Here is a 19,187-nt window from a genome sequence, read left to right on the forward strand (position 1 = left end):
TACTTCTGAGACCTCATGTACACTGCTGCTGGAAGTGAACTGCTTATAGCCAAGAATTAAAGGTAAACTTTTATTTATTTATTGTTTAATCTCTACCTTTTAACATTAAAAAGCAATCCTTGAACTCCAGTTTAGTCAGTCTGTTGCAAGGGAGGAGGAAGCATTTCCTCAGTCTCCTCTCCCCCAGATTGCAACATTGTAACTTTGTAACCAGTCACACAGTGAGGGGCTGATCTGTGTTCGACAATAGCCAACACAGCCAAGACCTACCTAGGCACCAGGAATTACATGAGTGTGTCATCTCTACACAAGCATCTCAGTCCAGGGAGTAGATGGTAACCCTGGATGATGACTGAACAAAGATGGTGCCGGAGAACAAAAAAGCATATGACATTAGGGGGGACTACAGTGGTGTCTTTTTTTTTTTTAAATCGCAATACTTAGAATTGAAATTGCTGTCTTTTAAAATCTCAGTCCACAAAATTGAAAGCTACTGTACATTCTCCGACACAGGTGACTGCTGGCTCCTGGCTGCCATCGCCTCCCTCACCTTGGATCAGGACATTTTAGCCCGCGTTGTTCCAGAGAATCAGAGCTTTCAGAAGAACTATGCCGGAATCTTCCGCTATCAGGTGAGCCAATCATATTCAAACACTAAGCTCCAGTGTCATCTTAAGAGCATTATAGGCCCCCGGGCAATACAGCGCACTGGGGCCCTGTCTACACAATCACGCACGAGAATTTACTGACAAAAATCATAACATTTACTGGCAGAACCACATTTTTTACTGCAACTGCAAAAAAAGTACCTAAAATTACAGTTTTCAGTGCCGAACAATGCAAATGTCAGTATTTAAACTATAAACATATAGCTAGTGCTATTAGCAATGTGTTTAAGTTAAACAAAAGTAAAAAAAAAATGTCTTCATTGACATGAAGGTCAGGTTACTATAACCCAGCCAGCACAGAGTTTCCTCTTACATCAGAGTCTGCAGGATTCCCCCTTACAGTGAAAGGGAACTCTTATGTAAAGGGGAACGCTGCAGATCATGATCTAAGGGGGGAACTCTGATGTGGAGGGGGGCTATGGTGACCAGAGACAACCTTATATCAGAGTCCACTGCTTTCTCTTTCCCACTTACATCAGGGTCCGCAGACTGAGTTCCCCCTTGCATTGTAAGGGGGAATCCTGCAGACTCTGATGTAAAGGGAAACTCTGATGTGGGGGGGGGGGGCACTCTGGTGACCAGAGACCACCTTCCGTAGAGTAAATACACTAAGGTAAGGGGGGTCACTAATATAGGAGGGGGAACCTTTATATCAGTGCCCCCTTACATTTTTGCATTCACTCCCCCCATACATCAGCAATCCCCCGCATTCGTGGAGGACCGGATCTTCTCTGTGATTTCTGCAAACTGGGCATGGGCAGTTCTAACCCGTCACTCTCCACAATTTTTTACTGGGGTTGCTGGGCAGCCGGTGGGGCCCCCCAGGCAAGCGGGGCCCCCGGGCAACTGCCCAGCGTGCCCAATGGAAAAGATGGCCCTGCTAAGCTCTCAGGCTGGGTTCACACTAGTGCGAATTGGATGTGGTTTTGCGGAATCCAATTCGCACAGCAGGAGATTGTGACGGCTCTCTATGGCGGCTCCGGTGCGATTTGCATAGGAGCCCTGTGTGTCTTTTGGTCCGTTTCAGGTACGAATTCAGCCACATATTCGGGCTGAAATCGGATCTGAAGCGGTGAACGAGGATGCACAGGACCAGTGGTGGCGGGTGCTCAACATTTTTGGGGGGGGCGCAAACAAATGAAAAAAAAAAGACAATTGCAGCCTCACTGTGCCCATCAAAGGCAGCCACTGTGCCCATAAAAGGCAGCCACTGTGCCCATCAAAGGCAGCCACTGTGCCCATCAAATGCAGCCACTGTGCCATGCCATGCCATCAATTGTCGCCACTGTGCCATCAGTTGTCGCCACTGTGCCATCAATTGTCGCCACTGTGCCATCAATTGTCACCACTGTGCCATGCCAAACGCAGCTACTGTGCCATCTAACGCAGCCATCAATTGTAGCCACTGTGCCATCAATTGCCACCACTGTGCCCATCAATTGTCACCACTGTGCCATGCCAAAACGCAGCCACTGTGCCATGCCATCAATTGTTACCACTGTGCCCACATCAATTGTTACCACTGTGCCCACATCAATTGTTACAACTGTGCCCACATCAATTGTTACAGTATACCCACATCAATTGTCCCCACTGTGCCCACATCAATTGTCCCCACTGTGCCCACATAAATTGTGCCCACATCAATTTTCCCCACTGTGCCCACATCAATTGTCCTCACTGTGCCCACATCAATTGTCCCCACTGTGCCCACATCAGTTGTCCCCACTGTGCCCACATCAATTGTCCCCACTGTGCCCTGTAAAATGCTGCCAGTCAGATTGCCCACCCGCTGGCACTTACCTTTCTGGGGTCAGCCATCCTCCTTCCACGGTCCCTCAATGTCTTCTCCCGCCCTCGATGACGTTTCAGCCAATCAGGTTACCGGTAACCAGAACCGGTGAACCTGATTGGCTGAGACGCCTGTCAGTGTTAGCCAGGGAACGCACCCCCCGTGCGTCCCCAGGCTAATTATTTGGAAGCAGATTACAGCCTGAGGGCTGTAATCGGAAAGCCTATCAGAGCCGCTGGCTCTGATAGGCACTTCCAAAGCCAACCAGCTGCCGTTATTCAGATGGCCGACGCTCACCAGGGGGCCGGCCATTTGAATAGTGGGCGGCAGCAACAATACATAGATTCATGCAATGCATAAATCTGTGTATTGTATTCAGTGGCAGTGCAGGAGAGAGAGGGGGCGGCGCTCCTGTGCCCTCTATGGACGCGCCAGACTCCAGCTGTGAGCCGATGCAATCTCATATGTGAACCCAGCCTCATTCTCAGGGTACGGTACAACTACTTCACTAGTAACATTATACAAATACCAAAGCTAAGGAAGCCAGCCATAAAAGATATATATAAGCTGCAGTTGCTGGATGTCTTTCTGATAATGGCAACTTGTTGTCATGATGATGACTTTCTGACTCCAATGTTTTCTGAGTCATGGACCTAAGTATGCAAATTATGAACTCTGACTTGATATTAAACTCCAGTTTTTCTAAACACTTTCACCAGCTGATTTAATCGCTTCTGGAGAATGCAGCTTCTTTATCTCTTAATCCTTGTCTATATTTCAGTTTAACCAGTTTGGTTCTAGAGGAAATTGTTTCATTTTTGCGCACATGTAAAATTCTTTATTTTTGGAAATAAAATTACTTAAAGGATATGTAAACATTTTTTTTTTAAAACAAACATGTCATACTTACCTCTGTGGTGCAGTTGGGGGCCTTCAGCGGCACTCCTGGCTCCTCCTCTTCTCGAGTGCCCCATCAGAGAAGCGCTCTCCCTCGGGAGACCCGTGTGGGCGCACTCCCGTGTCCTGCTGCTAAGTCCATTGACACAGACAGCAGGACTTGGCTCCACCCCCTGATCCCGCATCATTGGATTTGATTGACAGCAGCGGGAGCCAATAGCTGCGCTGCTATCAGTCTATCCAATCAGAACCCGAGACACCACTGGAACGATCGGGCTCAGGTAAGGAAAAGGAAGGCTTTGGGGAGTTGGGGCACTACTACTGCATAGAATGCATTGAGGTGAAAAACCACAAGGGTTTACAACCCCTTTAACCACTTCTGGACCGCCTCCTGCACATATACGTTGGCAGAATGGCACGGCTGGGCACAAGCACGTATATATACGTCCTGTACTTGTACCCAGCCGTGGGTCGCGGGCGCGCGGCGCACTCCCGCGACCCGGTCCGAAGCTTCGGGAACGGGACCGCGGCGATCGGTCCCCGGGGCTGAAGAACGGGGAGAGCCGTGTGTAAACATGGCTTCCCCATGCTTCACTGTGGCGGCGTATCGATCGCGTCATCCCCTTTATAGGGGAGACACGATCGATGACGTCACACCTACAGCCACACCCCCCTACAGTTGTAAACACTCACAAAGTGAACCCTAACTCCTCCAGCGCCCCCTGTGGTAAACTCTCAAACTGCAACTGTCATTTTCACAATAAAGAATGCAATTTAAATGCATTTTTTGCTGTGAAAATGACAATGGTCCCAAAAATTTGTCAAAATTGTCCGAAGTGTCCGCCATAATGTCGCAGTCATGAAAAAAATCGCTGATCGCCGCCATTAGTAGTAAAAAAAAATAAAAAAAAATAAAATGCAATAAAACTATCCCCTATTTTGTAAACGCTATAAATTTTGCGCAAATCAACCGATAAACGATTATTGCGATTTTTTTTACCAAAAATAGGTAGAAGAATACGTATCGGCCTAAACTGAGGAAAAAAAAAATTATATATGTTTTTGGGGGATATTTATTATAGCAAAAAGTAAAAAACATTGCATTTTTTTCAAAATTGTCGCTCTATTTTTGTTTATAGCGCAAAAACTAAAAACCGCAGATGTGATCAAATACCACCAAAAGAAAGCTCTATTTGTGGGGAAAAAAGGACGCCAATTTTGTTTGGGAGCCACGTCGCACGACTGCGCAATTGTCTGTTAAAGCGACGCAGTCCCGAACTGTAAAAACACCTTGGGTCTTTAGCCAGCATATTGGTCCGGGGCTTAAGTGTTTTTTTTAAGGAGCCTGCAGAGCATTATATCTGCAATCACCAGATCACTGGTGCGATGTCCTGCTCCTGCAGAATCTTAGGATACAGTGCCCTCAAAAAGTATAACTGTAAATTTTACAGTTTATAAGCAACAATTTTTTTCTGAATGATAACTGTTCATTCAGTGTTTACTATTGTAATTAGCTATTATTGGCCACAACTAATCAAATGGTACAGATTGGCTATGAATGGCCCTGTCCGTACCATGTGATCACTGTGACCAATCATAGAGCTCAGAGTCATCACAATAGTACACAATGAAAGGCATGAAGCAAAGTCTTTCATTGTGTACAACTGCATGATCTGCTTTGATGGGCCACAGCAGGCTGGTACAGTGATCTGTCATCGACCGTGGTCAGTGGACAGATCGCACGGGAGCGTGGCTGGAGGGCTCCCGCTTGGCTGTCATATTGCAATAGGCTGGACGGGAAGGGGTTAAAACCCAACTGAACTTTTAATTTATATCCGCTAAAGACATTCCAGGTGCATCAAAATGATGGTAAGCAAAGTCTAATGCCCCGTACACACCATCACTTTATGTGATGAAAAAAAACGACATTTTCTGTGAAGTAAAAAACAACGTTTTTGAAACTTCAATTTTCAAAGACGATTTTGCCTACACACCATCGTTTTTTCACAATGCTCTAGCAAAGCGAGGTTACGTTCACCACTCTTTTCCATTGAAGCTAGCTTCATAACTAGCTTCTGGGCATGCGCGGGTTTAAAAACGTCGTTTTAAACAACGTTTTTTGCTACACACGGTCAATTTCTGTGAAGTAAAAAGCGACGTTTTGAAAAACGACACATAAAATTGAAGCATGCTTCAATTTTTTTTTGTTGTTTTTTCACAAGACATAAAACAACGTTTTCCCCCACACACGGTCATTTAAATTGACGTTTTTAAAAATGTCGTTTTTTTTCATCACATAAAGTGATGGTGTGTACGTGGCATTACAGCTTGCTTTATTTTTTATTTAATAAGCCTGGGTATAAAAGCCTGTCCCATGAAAGTATGCTGCAGAAATGACCCTTGCTCTCTGTGTGAAAGCAGTCGTCTCTCTGCAATGGTCTGATATGACTCTTACTGAGCCAGAGCTAGAGCTATTTAATCAGCAGGGAGTATGAGGCTTGAACCCAGCAGGGGGCATGTCAGACATCTGCAATAAGACCAGTCCTTCCACACAGAGAGTGAGGGTCCTTCTCTGCAGCATGTGAGCAGGAGACTTTTCTACTCCAGCTGTGGTTGCTTTAAAAGCAAATCAAACTGTAAGACATCAATTAACTTTTGTTTTGATGTACCTGAAATGTATTTAGTTGATTTGATTGGGCATAAATACAAGCCCTTATCTTTCTTTGTAGCTATAGGCATTGTAGGGAAATTAATCTTCAAAATTTATAACAGAGGCACTGAAATCACAGCTATGTTTATGAGAGCAGATCTTGGCATCCATCTAATATAAACACACAGCAGGTATTTCTAAGCCACTAGAAGTGAACTGAAAGCCAGTTAAATTGTCTTTGCTGTGATCTTTAAGGATGAATTGCTTCTCAATACAAGCATCTACAGAGGACAATAGTGTCTCTTTTACTAATGAAGAGTCCGTGTCAATATTTTATTGTTCATAGTCTGGGCACAGGTGCACTTCATTCATTTTGAATGGGTTGTCAACACACCTGAGTACATCAGAAACTGCACCTGATCCTTTTTTCAGTCATAGCAATGAATCCCTGTTCTTTTTCCACTTCTTTTAGTAAATCAACCCCAAGTCTAATATCTTTTCCCATCTTTTTTCAGTTCTGGCAATATGGTGAGTGGGTGGAAGTGGTGGTGGATGATCGTCTCCCAACGAAGGATGGACACTTGGTATTTGTACACTCAGCAGAGGGGAATGAATTCTGGGGATCACTGCTGGAAAAGGCCTACGCCAAGTAAGTCCTGTCAGCCAACACATGTCTTATGTAGAAAGTTATACTTTCTCTCCTTAAAGCCAATGTACCATTGCTGACCGCCATCTGAAAATGCAAGCTGACCGGCTGTCCATTGCCTATGTTACCTGGAGCAAGTATGCAGATTGGAAAAGTCACACGATGGCCAGGCAGCTAGCATTTTCAGATGGAGGTTCCCTTATTTTATTATTAATGTATTTTTCAGTTATATTTGGTGGCCTGTAAGTATCACTGTTTGCCTTAGAGCAGTAGTGGTCAACTTACAAGGTACAGGGGTGTTCACGGCGGCTCCTGTCATCACCAAAGGGTAATACATTAAAGGGTTTGTAAAGAATTTTTTTTTTATCTTAATAGCTTCCTTTACCTGAATGCAGTGCTGTTTTCATGTCCTCATTGTACGTTTTTGCTCTCAAGTTGCTGTAATTCTTCTCTGATCTCCACACTTCCTGGTTGTCTGTTTCCTGATAACCACAGTACTGGGAGATTTCTCTCTGTGGTCACTAATCAAGGAGGTGTGATTACTGTGTGTCTAAAACCCCAACAGCACCAATCAGTTTCGTTTTCCAAACCATCACTGCCCTGTATTGGCTCTGTGACTCTGTACAGCAGAGGCAGAAAACAACATGCAAAAACAAAACTAGAAACTGTAGGTACATTATATGATTGATTTTTATCTATTTTTAATTGTTTTTAAAAGTAATCAGTTAACCTCCCTGGCGGTATGATTCTGCCTTGAATTACGTACCAAAAGCGGTAAAAAAATTTCAGTTTTCTGACTGCTGGGGTTCAAGGGCCTCATAACAAGTACAATCGAGCAATATGTGGCCCTTGGGCATCCAAACCATAGAAGCTTCTGTGTTTCAAAAATTGTAATGTCAATTCTTTTTTACTTGTAAACTGATCAAACAATCCGCCCCTCTTGAATGGTGCACCACTGCGCTTCTAGAAAGTTCCCTGCTGATATTCTTTTTTACTAACAGGCTAAATGGATCATATGAAGCCCTGACAGGTGGGAGCACAATTGAAGGCTTTGAGGATTTCACAGGGGGGATATCGGAGGTGTATGATCTGAAGAAAGCGCCGGCTGATCTCTACGAAATTATCCAGAAGGCTCTAAAAGCAGATTCACTGCTCGGGTGCTCTATCGATGTGAGTTCTGAGTTGGGAGGGTTAATTTGCTATCAAAAATGTATTAAAATGTGTTTATGTGTCAAAGTGTATAAAGAAAAAAAGATAATTGGGTTACTACTACCAATCAGAGGCTCTCCTTAATGTTTTTCTCTTGGAGAATGAAAGTGATGCCGCGTACACACGACCGTTTTTCGGGTTCTAAAAAATTACGTTTTTTTTTATGTCATTAAAAACGATCGTGTGTGGGCTCCAGAGCATTTTTCACAAATTTCGAATATGCTCTAATTTTGTCACAACGTTTCTAACATTGTCGTTTTTAAGGTTGTAAAAAATGGTCGTGTGTGGGCTTTAACGACGTGAAAAAAACACGCATGCTCAGAAGCAAGTTATGAGACGGGAGTGCTCGTTCTGGTAAAACTAGCGTTCGTAATGGAGTAAGCACATTCATCACGCTGTAACAGACTGAAAAGCGGGAATCGTCTTTTACTAACACGGAATCAGCAAAAGCAGCCCCAAGGGTGGCGCCATCTGCATGGAACTTCCCCTTTATAGTGCCGTCGTACGTGTTGTACGTCACCGCGCTTTGCTAGAGCATTTTTTTTTTTACGATCGTGTGTAGGCAAGGCCGTTTTAATGATCGGGTTGAAAAAAACGTTGTTTTTTCTAGACCCTTAAAAACATCATTTTTTAGAACCTGAAAACCGGTCACGTGTACGCAGCATGATAATATGATTGGTTTCTGTCAACTCTGGGCTCAGCAAAACAATACCCTTGCAGTGTGGCTCTCCACGCACTGTAAAAAAAAAAAAATTTGCTTCTTTCCACTAAATTTCATTTTAGTGTATTTTTTCCTGAAAATATGCAAACATTTTATTCTGGGGTCTCTACTTTTAGAAACATACATTTTTGGGAATTACAGTCATTTACAATTTTTTTTCTAAAACTCCCCCAGTAGACAATTATGTAATTGCCATATCTGAGCTCAGTGGGCAGGATTTTCAATAAGGAGGAGTGCTCAGTTCTGTAAGGTGGGGGGTGACACCCAACGTCTGTCTGAAAACTAGCCAGGACAAGGGAATAAAAACATCATGGGAGTATTTCAAACACACTTAAAGGGTGGCCAGAACAATACAATAATGGTATGGCAATTACATAAAAATAAAAATGAAAAATGGCGCAGTGCATTGTAACTTATTGGGGCCCCTTGTCCGGAAGAGCCATTTATGCAAAAGTTGAACTAAAATATTGACATATGTCGGAATCATGGTTCTTTGGCTCCCTCAAATGGCTGAAATTATGAAGTGCAGCTAAATCCTTTTGACAATTTCAGTGCAGATGCTTCCCCATGCCTGGCATTTAGCCGTATAGGCACGGAGTCTTAAAGCACTTACGCCGACGTATCTTTGTATACGCCGCGTAAGTGCACAGATACGCCGTCGTATCTATGCGCCTTATTCTTAATACAAGATACGCCTGAAATTTGGCTTCATCCAACCGACGTAAGTTTCCTACACCGTCGGAGCCTGGGCGCATATTTACGCTGGCCGCAAGGGGCGCTTCCATTGATTTACGCGTCGAATATGCAAATGACTGAGATACGCCAATTCACAAATGTACTTGCGCCCGTCGCAGTAGTATACGCCATTTACGTAAGGCGTACATCCGGCGTAAAGTTATTCCACCTATAGGAGGTGCATCCCATGCAAAGGTATGAACGACGGAACAGCCGTCGTATTTTACGTTGTTTACGTAAGTCGTACGTGAATGGGGCTGGGCGTAGGTTGCGTTCACGTCGTAGGCATTGAGCCGTCGTATCTTAGGGAGTAAATTTGACGTGATTGTGAGCATGCGCGCGCATGCGCCGTTCGTTCGGCCCATCATTTGCATGGGGTCAAGCTTCATTTAAATGGATCACGCCCACTTCCTTCCTACTTAGAATTAGGCGGGCTTACGTTACGCCGGCGCAACGTATGGAGCGAGTGCTTTGTGAATACTGTTCTAGCCTCTCTGTTTTACGCTGGCGTAGCGCATATGAGATGCGCTACGCTGGCACAAATATGCGCCGCTCTACGTGAATCCAGCCCGAACACAGTTCACAGTGCCGTGACTTCAAGGTCACACGACTTTCGTGCGGACCTCCGAGCGCGACTTCGCCCCAAATTGCATATGACTTCTTTGACAGAAGTTAATGCAAATTGTGCTGAAGTGGAACCAAAAGTAGTGCAGGATAGGGTTGCCACCCTTTCTTCAAGTCAAACCCGAACACTTCAACGTCACACAGCAATTAAACTATGCATAGATGTTGCTATTAAATAACATTTCTAATCATATGAAGTTAATCATAAGAGTTCCCCTTTACATCTGGAGTCCACAGAGTGCACCCTTTACATCTGAACTCACAGAGTTCCCTTTCACTATAAGGGGGACTCTGCAGACTCTGCTGTAAGAGAGAACTCTGGTGACTGTAACATAAGGGATGCTCTGGTGTACGGAGAGGACTCTGTTGTAAGGGGGAACGCTGTGGCCTCTGATGTAATGGGGTCTCTGAGAACCCTGATTTACCTTAGTACTCACTTAGAGACAGGAGAGAGAAGGGGGGTAGACTTAGTCCGGTCTGAATAATGTGTCCGGGTCTCAGACAGTCTAAAACCCGGACGCATGATTCCAAACCCAAACTGCCTGGGTGAATCCCGAACAGGTGGCAACCCTAATGCAGGAGCCTTTTGTTAAGTCAGAGCACTTCAAGTTGGTCCTATTAGAAAGGTTCCATTGCATGTAATGGGGTGCCATTTGTGATGCAACATGTGCTCTCAAAGTCAGAGCACATGTGGCACCAGTGAGAACCGGGCCTAACACACGTTTTAAGAAGATGCTGGAGAGTTAAGATTTGTAAAGTCTCAAGGTTTTTCACCTTAATGCATAAAATGCCTAAAAACATTCTGTGCTGCAGCTGACCCCCAGAGGCCCCCTTCTTCTTACCTGAACCCGTAAGTTCCAGCGCTGAGCACGAGCCCAGTGGCTCCAGCTGCTGTCTTCGTCCTCATTGGATAGATTGAATGGCTCCCGCTGCTGTCAAACAAATCCAGTGACACAAGAGGGAGGGCGGGGTCGAGTCTTGCTGTTTGTGTCAGTGGATGTAGCAGCGGGACCCGTGTTGCATACTTGTAGTATCTGACCACCTCTTGTTGCATGTTTGAAGAATCTGACCACCTCTTGTTGCATGTCTGCAAAACTTGACCATCTCCTGTTGCACGTCTTTAGTATCTGACCATCTTTTGTTGCACGTCTGTAATATCTGACAATCTCTTGTTGCACGTCTGTAGTTTCTTACCATCTCTTGTTGCACGTCTGTAGTATCTGACAATCTCTTGTTGCATGTCTGTAGTATCTGACCATCTCTTGTTGCATGTCTGTAGTATCTGACAATCTCTTGTTGCACGTCTGTAGTATCTGACAATCTCTTGTTGCACGTCTGTAGTATCTGACAATCTCTTGTTGCATGTCTGTAGTATCTGACAATCTCTTGTTGCACGTCTGTAGTATCTGAGAATCTCTTGTTTCATGTCTGTAGTATCTGACCATCTCTTGTTGCATGTCTGTAGTATCTGACAATCTCTTGTTTCATGTCTGTAGTATCTGACAATCTCTTGTTGCATGTCTGTAGTATCTGACCATCTCTTGTTTCATGTCTGTAGTATCTGACCATCTCTTGTTTCATGTCTGTAGTATCTGACCATCTCTTGTTTCATGTCTGTAGTATCTGACCATTAGACATGTGCACTGCCAAAAAAAATTTTTTTTCATTATTATTATTTTTTTGTTTGTTTTTCGGGGTCATTTGTTGTGATCAAAATTTGTTATTTCTGTTTCAATATTTTATCGGATTTTAAAAAATCGTAACAAGCTGTGGTTTGCCCACACAGGGGCGACATTGAACAGATAAATAAAGAAGTAGCGCATGAACACATAATGAATAACAAAACAATAAACTATAACCAGGGCCATAGAGGACCAGGTTGCAAATTAAACATGTGTTATGGGCTATGTTAATCTGTACCCCAGAGTACATCAGTCTACATTGCTAGCCTTCATATCAGAGAAATTTGTTATTTTGAATAAATTTGGAATTTCGAAAAACTGAAAATAAGAACTAAAATCCGAAAATTCAAAAAAGTTGTTTCTGGACAGAACACTGCATGTAACTAATGAAAATACTGTATTTTTCTCTGCTTTTACCTACAATTTGCTAAGTTGGTGGCATGGCCTCTTTTTTTTTTATTTTGTTTCTTTGTCCAACCCAGATTACAAATGCTTATGATACAGAAGCCATCACAAGCCGGAAGCTGGTGAAGGGACACGCATATTCTGTGACCGGAGCAGAAGAGGTATGGAAGAGTCACGGTTAACATATATTCTATAGTATGTATTTAGTCTTGGGGGGGGGGGGGGGGACATGTTGCAGACAGTATAGGTAGACATTCCTGTGTTTTATGTAAAATTAACAATTTTTTTCAGGGCAAACTAACTGGGTATTTTGAAAGCTCGCACCGCCCTTTCATTGATACCTTCCCTGCACACCCCCAACCTTCCTGCTTGCCTGGCAAAGCCCTGGTATTGGTCTGTGTGGAGCTTACAAAGTGTTAAGGACTTTCCCCACCTCCAAGTGACAGTGTTCATACCTGGTGATTAACCGTTCAGTCATCTAGTGCTGTATCATGGAAAGAACGGGAAGAGGTCCCCCATACCTAGAAGTATTGGGTAATTTAAAAAGCTGTGACTGGCCAAAGGGGGGGGGGGGAGTGCATGGAACACCAGCTATCAAGTGAACCTGTTTATTTTTCCTGATAAGGCAAAGTAGCAGGTTTACTTTACGCTATATAGATAAAATAATATTTTCAACAGAAGCTACACTATATGGTTTGTGTATATCTGATCATCACACCTCCAGTCAGTGGCAGCTGGTGCTCAATATTTTAGGGGGTAGCAAACAAACCTGGCCCCCTCAATCGCACTCCCGCCCCCCCCTGTGGGAGACGGACGGGAAGACAGCGATCATTGGTCTTGCCTTAGGAGGCAGCAGCTGGAGCCACTGGGCTCGTGCTCAGCGCTGGAACTTACGGGTTCAGGTAAGAAGAAGGGGGCCTCTGGGGGTCCCTGGCTAATTAACCACTTAACCCCCGGACCATATTGCTGCCCAAAGACCAGAGCACTTTTTGCGATTCGGCACTGCGTCGCTTTAACTGACAATTGCGCAGTCGTGCGACGTGGCTCCCAAACAAAATTGTCGTCCTTTTTTCCCCACAAATAGAGCTTTCTTTTGGTGGTATTTGATCACCTCTGCGGTTTTTAGTTTTTGCACTATAAACAAAAATAGAGCGACAATTTTGAAAAAAATGAATATTTTTTACTTTTTGCTATAATAAATATCCCCCAAAAATATATAAAAAAAACGTTTTTTTCCTCAGTTTAGGCCGATACTTATTCTTCTACATATTTTTCGTAAAAAAAATTGCAATAAGCTTTTATTGATTGGTTTGCGCAAAAGTTATAGCGTTTACAAAATATAGCGGTACTGCGACATTATGGCGGACACTTCGGACACTTTTGACACATTTTTGGGACCATTGGCATTTTTATAGCGATCAGTGCTATAAAAATGCATTGATTACTATAAAAATGTCACTGGCAGTGAAGGGGTTAACACTAGGGGGCGGGGAAGGGGTTAAGTATGTTTCCTGGGTGTGTTCTAACTTCAGGGGGGGTGGCCTCACTAGCGGAAATGACTGATCTTCTGTTCATACATTGTATAAACAGAAGATCAGCATTTCTCCCCCTGACAGGACCGGAAGCTGTGTGTTTACACACACAGCTCCCAGGCCCTGCTCTGTAACGAGCGATCGCGTGTGCCCAGCGGCGATCGTGCCCCTAGTGGCTTGCGCGAGAGCCGATGTTATATTACGTGCTCTCGCGCAGGGGAGCCGACTTGCCGCCGTAAAACAACGGTGGGCAGTCGGCAAGCAGTTAAGTCTCAGAACCCGCTTCCTGATTGGCCGGGAGGAGAAGCAGGAAGACATTGACGAATAATCAGGCTCTAAATATGTGCTTAAAAAAAAACAAAAAAAAAACATTGAAATCCGTGCGTCCAGCGCCCTGCATGTAGATAAGGGGTCGGGCGCATGGATTAGGGGACGGTGCCTTTGTGCCCCTAATGGAGAGTCCGCCACTGCCTACAGTATATGACCTGGCTGGACATCACATTTAACATGACGTCTGCCTCACCTTTGTGGGTATGACGACCTCCACTCTTTTGGGAAGGCTTTCCACCAGAATTTAGATTGTATCTTTGGGAATCTCTGCCTATTAAGCCAAAATAGTATGTGTTAGATCAGGTAGTGATGTTAGATGAGAAGTCCTGGCTTGTAATTGGAATCTCAATATACCCCAAAGGTCAGCAGGGTTGAGGTCAATGAAGGTCACTCAAGCTCTTCAACATGAAACTCATCAAACTAATGGAGCTGGCCAGTGATGGTGGAATGTTGTCTTCCCCCAAACTCCGACCACAAGGTTGGAAACACGCAATTGTCTAAAATGTGTTTGTTTGGTGTAACATTAACAGTACCCTTCACTGGAACAATGTGAGATTACAGATACTCCTTGTTTAAGGACTTACCTGTTTAACGACCACTCAGACTTACAACCAGCTCTTCCCACCCAAACAACGCATTATAAATCATTGTATTGTACAGTACAGAATTTTCATTTGTGTTCTGTACTTATGCAAATTTAAATAAAGTTATTGATCTAGAGTTTTGTGTTTAGACCTTTTTTTCCTCAATACAGTACAGTAGTTAAGAATGCCTACAATATTGGTTACTTGTGGCTTCTTGTTTAACAACCAATTTGTTTAAAGACCTGGTCGTTAGAATGGAACCTGGTTGTTAAAGCGGGGGTTCACCCTATAAACAAAAAAAAATAAAAAATGTTTTCTTCTAGCAAAAAATTGGGCATAGTAGCGCGAGCTACAGTATGCCTGTCTTGATTTTTTTAGCACGGTACTCACAGTTCAATCGTACATTGAAGATACCGACTCCCCGCGGGGAATGGGCGTTCCTATCCAGACGGAGGATGATTGACGGCCAGCTCTGGCACGTCACGCTTCTCCGGAAATAGCCGAAATAGGCTTGGCTCTTCACGGCGCCTGCGCATAGTCTGTGCGCAGGCGCCGTATAGCGCCGTGAAGAGCCGAGACCTACTCCGGCTGTCTTCGGGGAGCGTGACGTGCCAGAGCCGGCCGTCAATCATCCTCCGTCTGGATAGGAACGCCCATTCCCCGCGGGGAGTCGGAATCTTCAATGTACGATTACACTGTGAGTACCGGGCTAAAAAAATCAAGACAGGCATACTGTAGCTCGCGCTACTATGCCTTAATTTATGCTAAAATGTTGCTATGGAGGGTGAACCACCGCTTTAAGTGAGGAGGACCTGTATAGAAAATAATGATTAACAATAGCAGTTGGATTCAGAGGTCACTAAACAGTATGCTGTGTAAAGACTGGACAATACTTAAAGTATATGTGAACCCTCGCCTTGTAAAACAACTCATTCAATTTAAAATAGAAATAAAAAGGGAAAACATATGTGTGTAGATGTAAAAAAAAACATTATAAACAGTGACGCGGGCGTTTCAGCACAAGTCTGATCATTGGAGGAGAGCAGACTAAGTCCCAGATTCACGTAGGAGGGCGCATCTTTGTGCGGGCGTAACGTATCCTATTTACGTTACGCCTCCGCAACTTTGACAGGCAAGTGCTGTATTCTCAAAGCAAAGTTGCGGCGGCGTAGCGTAAATAGGCCGGCGTAAGCCCGCCTAATATAAATGTGGAAGATGTGGACGTGTGTTATGTAAATTTAATGTGACCCCACGTAAATGGCGCTTTTTACGAACGGCTCATGTGCCGTCCATGAAAGTATCCCAGTGCGCATGCTCCAAATTACGCCGCACTTGTCAATGCTTTCGACGTGAACGTAAATGACGCCCAGCCCTATTCGCGAACGACTTACGCAAACGATTTACGCAAACAACGTAAAACTTGAAAAATTCTACGCTGTTCCGACGTCCATACCTAACATTGGTACGCCTCATCTACGCCTCATAGAGCAGGGGCAACTTTACGCCAGAAAAAGCCTTACGTACACGGCGTATCTGGACTGCAACGGCCGGGCGTACATTCGTGAATCGGCCTACCTAGCTGATTTACATATTTCTAGGCGTAAATCAGCGTACACGCCCCTAGCGGCCAGCGTAAATATGCAGTTAAGATACGACGGCGTAGGAGACTTACGCTGGTCGTATCTTATACAAATTTTGGCGTATCTGATTCTTTGAATCAGGCGCCAAGATACGATGGCTCAGACTCAGAGATACGACGGCGTATCTGGAGATATGCCGTCGTATCTCCTACGAGAATCTGGGCCTAAGATCCCAGCACAGCCAGAAAACTGACCACTGTGCTCTCAAGCCTAGTGTGGTCTGTTTTTAATAGGAAAGCAGAGGGACTGTCAGGAACACCAGGGATTTCACACAAAGGAAGCAATACAAAGAGAACAGGATACTTTCTTATAAAAGTACATTGTACAGCAGTTACATATCAGGAATATAAAGTGTTGGGTTTACATATTCTTTAACACACAAAGGCATCAGCAGTTCATGGAATGTACACAGACAACAGTCTGGTCTTGTTTGGTTTTCAGGTTGTCTACAAGGGTCAGAATGTCCAGCTGGTCCGGGTGAGGAATCCCTGGGGCGAGGTGGAATGGAACGGCCCCTGGAGTGACGAGTGAGCATTGAATTTCCTTTTATACACATTTGGAGTTGCTTTTTTTATATACATATAGAATGTGGAATGGTTAAAACTAGAGGTGCACCGATTGGAAATTTTGGTGCCAAAACTGAAAATTCAGGATGCACTTGGCCGAAACTGAAACTGACAGTTTTTTACATTTATATATTCACTGAGCAAAATTATAAACGCAACACTTTTGTGTTTGCCCCTATTTATCATGAGCTGAACTCAAAGATCTACGACTTTTTCGATGTATACATAGGGCCAGATTCAGAAAGAATTACGTTGCGCAGCGGCGGCGTAACGTATCCCATTTACGTTACACTGCGGCAGGTTTACAGCGTAAGTGCCTGATTCACAAAGCTCTTACCTGTAAACTTGCGGCGGTGTAACGTAAATCCGCTCGGCGCAAGCCCGCCTAATTCAAATGGGGCGGGCACCATTTAAATTAGGCGTGTTCCCGGGCCGAACGTACTGCGCATGCTCCGTCGGGAAAATTACCCGACGTGCATTGCGCTAAATGACGTCGAACGGTCGTCATTTGTTTAGACGTTAACGTAAATGGCGCTCACGGACGACTTACGCAAACTTACGCAAACGACGTGATTTGCTTAGAACACCTAGGAGGCAGCCCTAACTTTACGACGCGTATCGCTACGGAAACAACGTAAATTTGATCGACGGGCATCGCGGACGTTCGTGAATCGCCGTAACTAGTCATTTGCATATTCTACGCCGACCGCAATGGCCTCGCCACCTAGCGGCCGGCCTAGAATTGCATCCTAAGATCCGACGGTGTAAGTCAATTACACCTGTCGGATCTTAGGGCTATCTATGCGTAACTGATTCTATGAATCAGCCGCATAGTTAGGACGGGCGGATCACAGAGATACGACGGCGTATCAGGAGATACGCCGTTGTATCTCTTTTGTGAATCTGGCCCAAAATGCCTATTTCTTTCAAATATTGTTCACAAATCTGTCTAAATCTGTGCTAGTGAGCACTTCTCCTTTGCCGATATAATCCATCCACCTCACAGGTGTGGCAAAGGAAGATTACACAGAATGATTATTGCACAAGTGCACCTAAAGCCTCGTACATACGCTTAGATTTTCAGACTACCGAACATCCGATGCTTGTGGCATGCTAGTCTCATGTGGAAAGTGAAGAGGTTACTGACAATATGAACATTTTCGTACGACAAAATACAACGTCAGAAGTGATGTAATACGTTGAATAGTTTTGTATGTATTTTTATGTTTCTGAGCATATGTAGTCTTGCTCTTACAATTTTTTTCGTATGAAAACCGTACTAATGAAATAAAAATCTGAAGTTGAATTCACATCCAACAAAAATTTTATAGTCTGCACATCCAACTTTTGTCTGGCGAAAAAGGGAAATCGGCTGTCGAAAGCACTGTACTAACGATCCGAAAATCGTCAAATACCTTGTGTAACAAATTTTACCATACGATTTTGGTATCGTGTGTACGGGCTTTTAGGCTGGCCACAATAAAAGGTCATTCTAAAATGTGCAGTTTTAGTTCTAGTTTACACCAAATGCAGTTCCGTGCGCTTTTTTCTGCACTAAAAATGCATGCACAGTGTTTTTCATGTATTCGAATAACTCTAGTTCACACCAGTGCAGTCAGTTTCCGGTGAAGAAAATAAAGTAGAGCGTGCTGCATTTTTTATGCACAGAACTGTATTGGAACCTAGCAAATTGTATCAAAAATGTATGAGTGCAATTTTGTGATGTGAACTGGCCCTAAAAATGCATGCACACTGTTTTCCATGTATTCCAATGGCTTTAGTTCACACCAGTGCAGTCCGTTCCAGTCAGTTTCCAGTGCAGAAACTGACTGGAACTGACTGCAATGGTGTGAACTAGAGTCATTGGAATACAGCGGAACCTCTATTTAAGAGTAACTTGGTTTGAGAGTGTTTAGATTTGCGAGCAACTTTTTTTTTTTAATTCTGAATGGGTTTGCGAGTGTTGACTCGCAAGACGAGCAGAATTCAAGCTAAATAGGCCTGCAGTACCTCATTTGGCATGAGGTACGGGGGGCGCAGAAGCCGAGCAGAGCAGAAAATAGACCTGCAGAACCTCATTTGGCCTGAGGTACGGGGTCGCAGGAGCAGCGAAAAAGCCGAACATTGGCCTGCAGTACCTCATTTGGCCTGAGGTATGGGGGTGCAGGAAATGACCTGAAGTGGCCTCAGGCCTTTTCGGCCGTTTTTGGCGCTCTCTGGCGCCCCCCACCTCTAGCCGCATTCGGTATTGCATCACATTGAAGTCAATGCGGAACAAATTATTTTCGTTTCCATTGACTTCAATGGGAAAACTCACTTTGATATGCGAGTACTTTGGATTACGAGCATACTTCTGGAACGGAATATGCTCACAATCCGAGGTTTAACTGTACATGGAAAACACGGCATGCATTTTTAGTGGAAGAAAAAAACCACACGGAACTGCATCTGGTGTGAACTGGTCCTTACTGTATTGTGGGGGGGAGGGGGTCCGGGGGGTTCGAAA

At 44.3% G+C, this 19,187-nt stretch overlaps 1 protein-coding gene across 2 annotated transcripts in view; it reads left to right on the plus strand.

Moving 5' to 3' along the window:
- The window catches only part of CAPN8 (calpain 8), a 78,706-nt gene that overhangs the window by 20,952 nt on the left and 38,567 nt on the right, over positions 1 to 19,187 (plus strand). For both annotated transcript variants that reach the window (XM_040351394.1, XM_040351395.1), the window contains exons 3-7: positions 514 to 632; positions 6,523 to 6,656; positions 7,655 to 7,823; positions 12,107 to 12,190; positions 16,557 to 16,642. In XM_040351394.1, coding sequence (XP_040207328.1) covers positions 514 to 632; positions 6,523 to 6,656; positions 7,655 to 7,823; positions 12,107 to 12,190; positions 16,557 to 16,642 — 592 coding nt within the window. The remainder of the gene's footprint in view (positions 1 to 513; positions 633 to 6,522; positions 6,657 to 7,654; positions 7,824 to 12,106; positions 12,191 to 16,556; positions 16,643 to 19,187) is intronic.

The sequence above is a fragment of the Rana temporaria genome, chromosome 4 (genome assembly GCF_905171775.1).
Source record: "Rana temporaria chromosome 4, aRanTem1.1, whole genome shotgun sequence".
Classification (NCBI taxonomy): domain Eukaryota; kingdom Metazoa; phylum Chordata; class Amphibia; order Anura; family Ranidae; genus Rana; species Rana temporaria.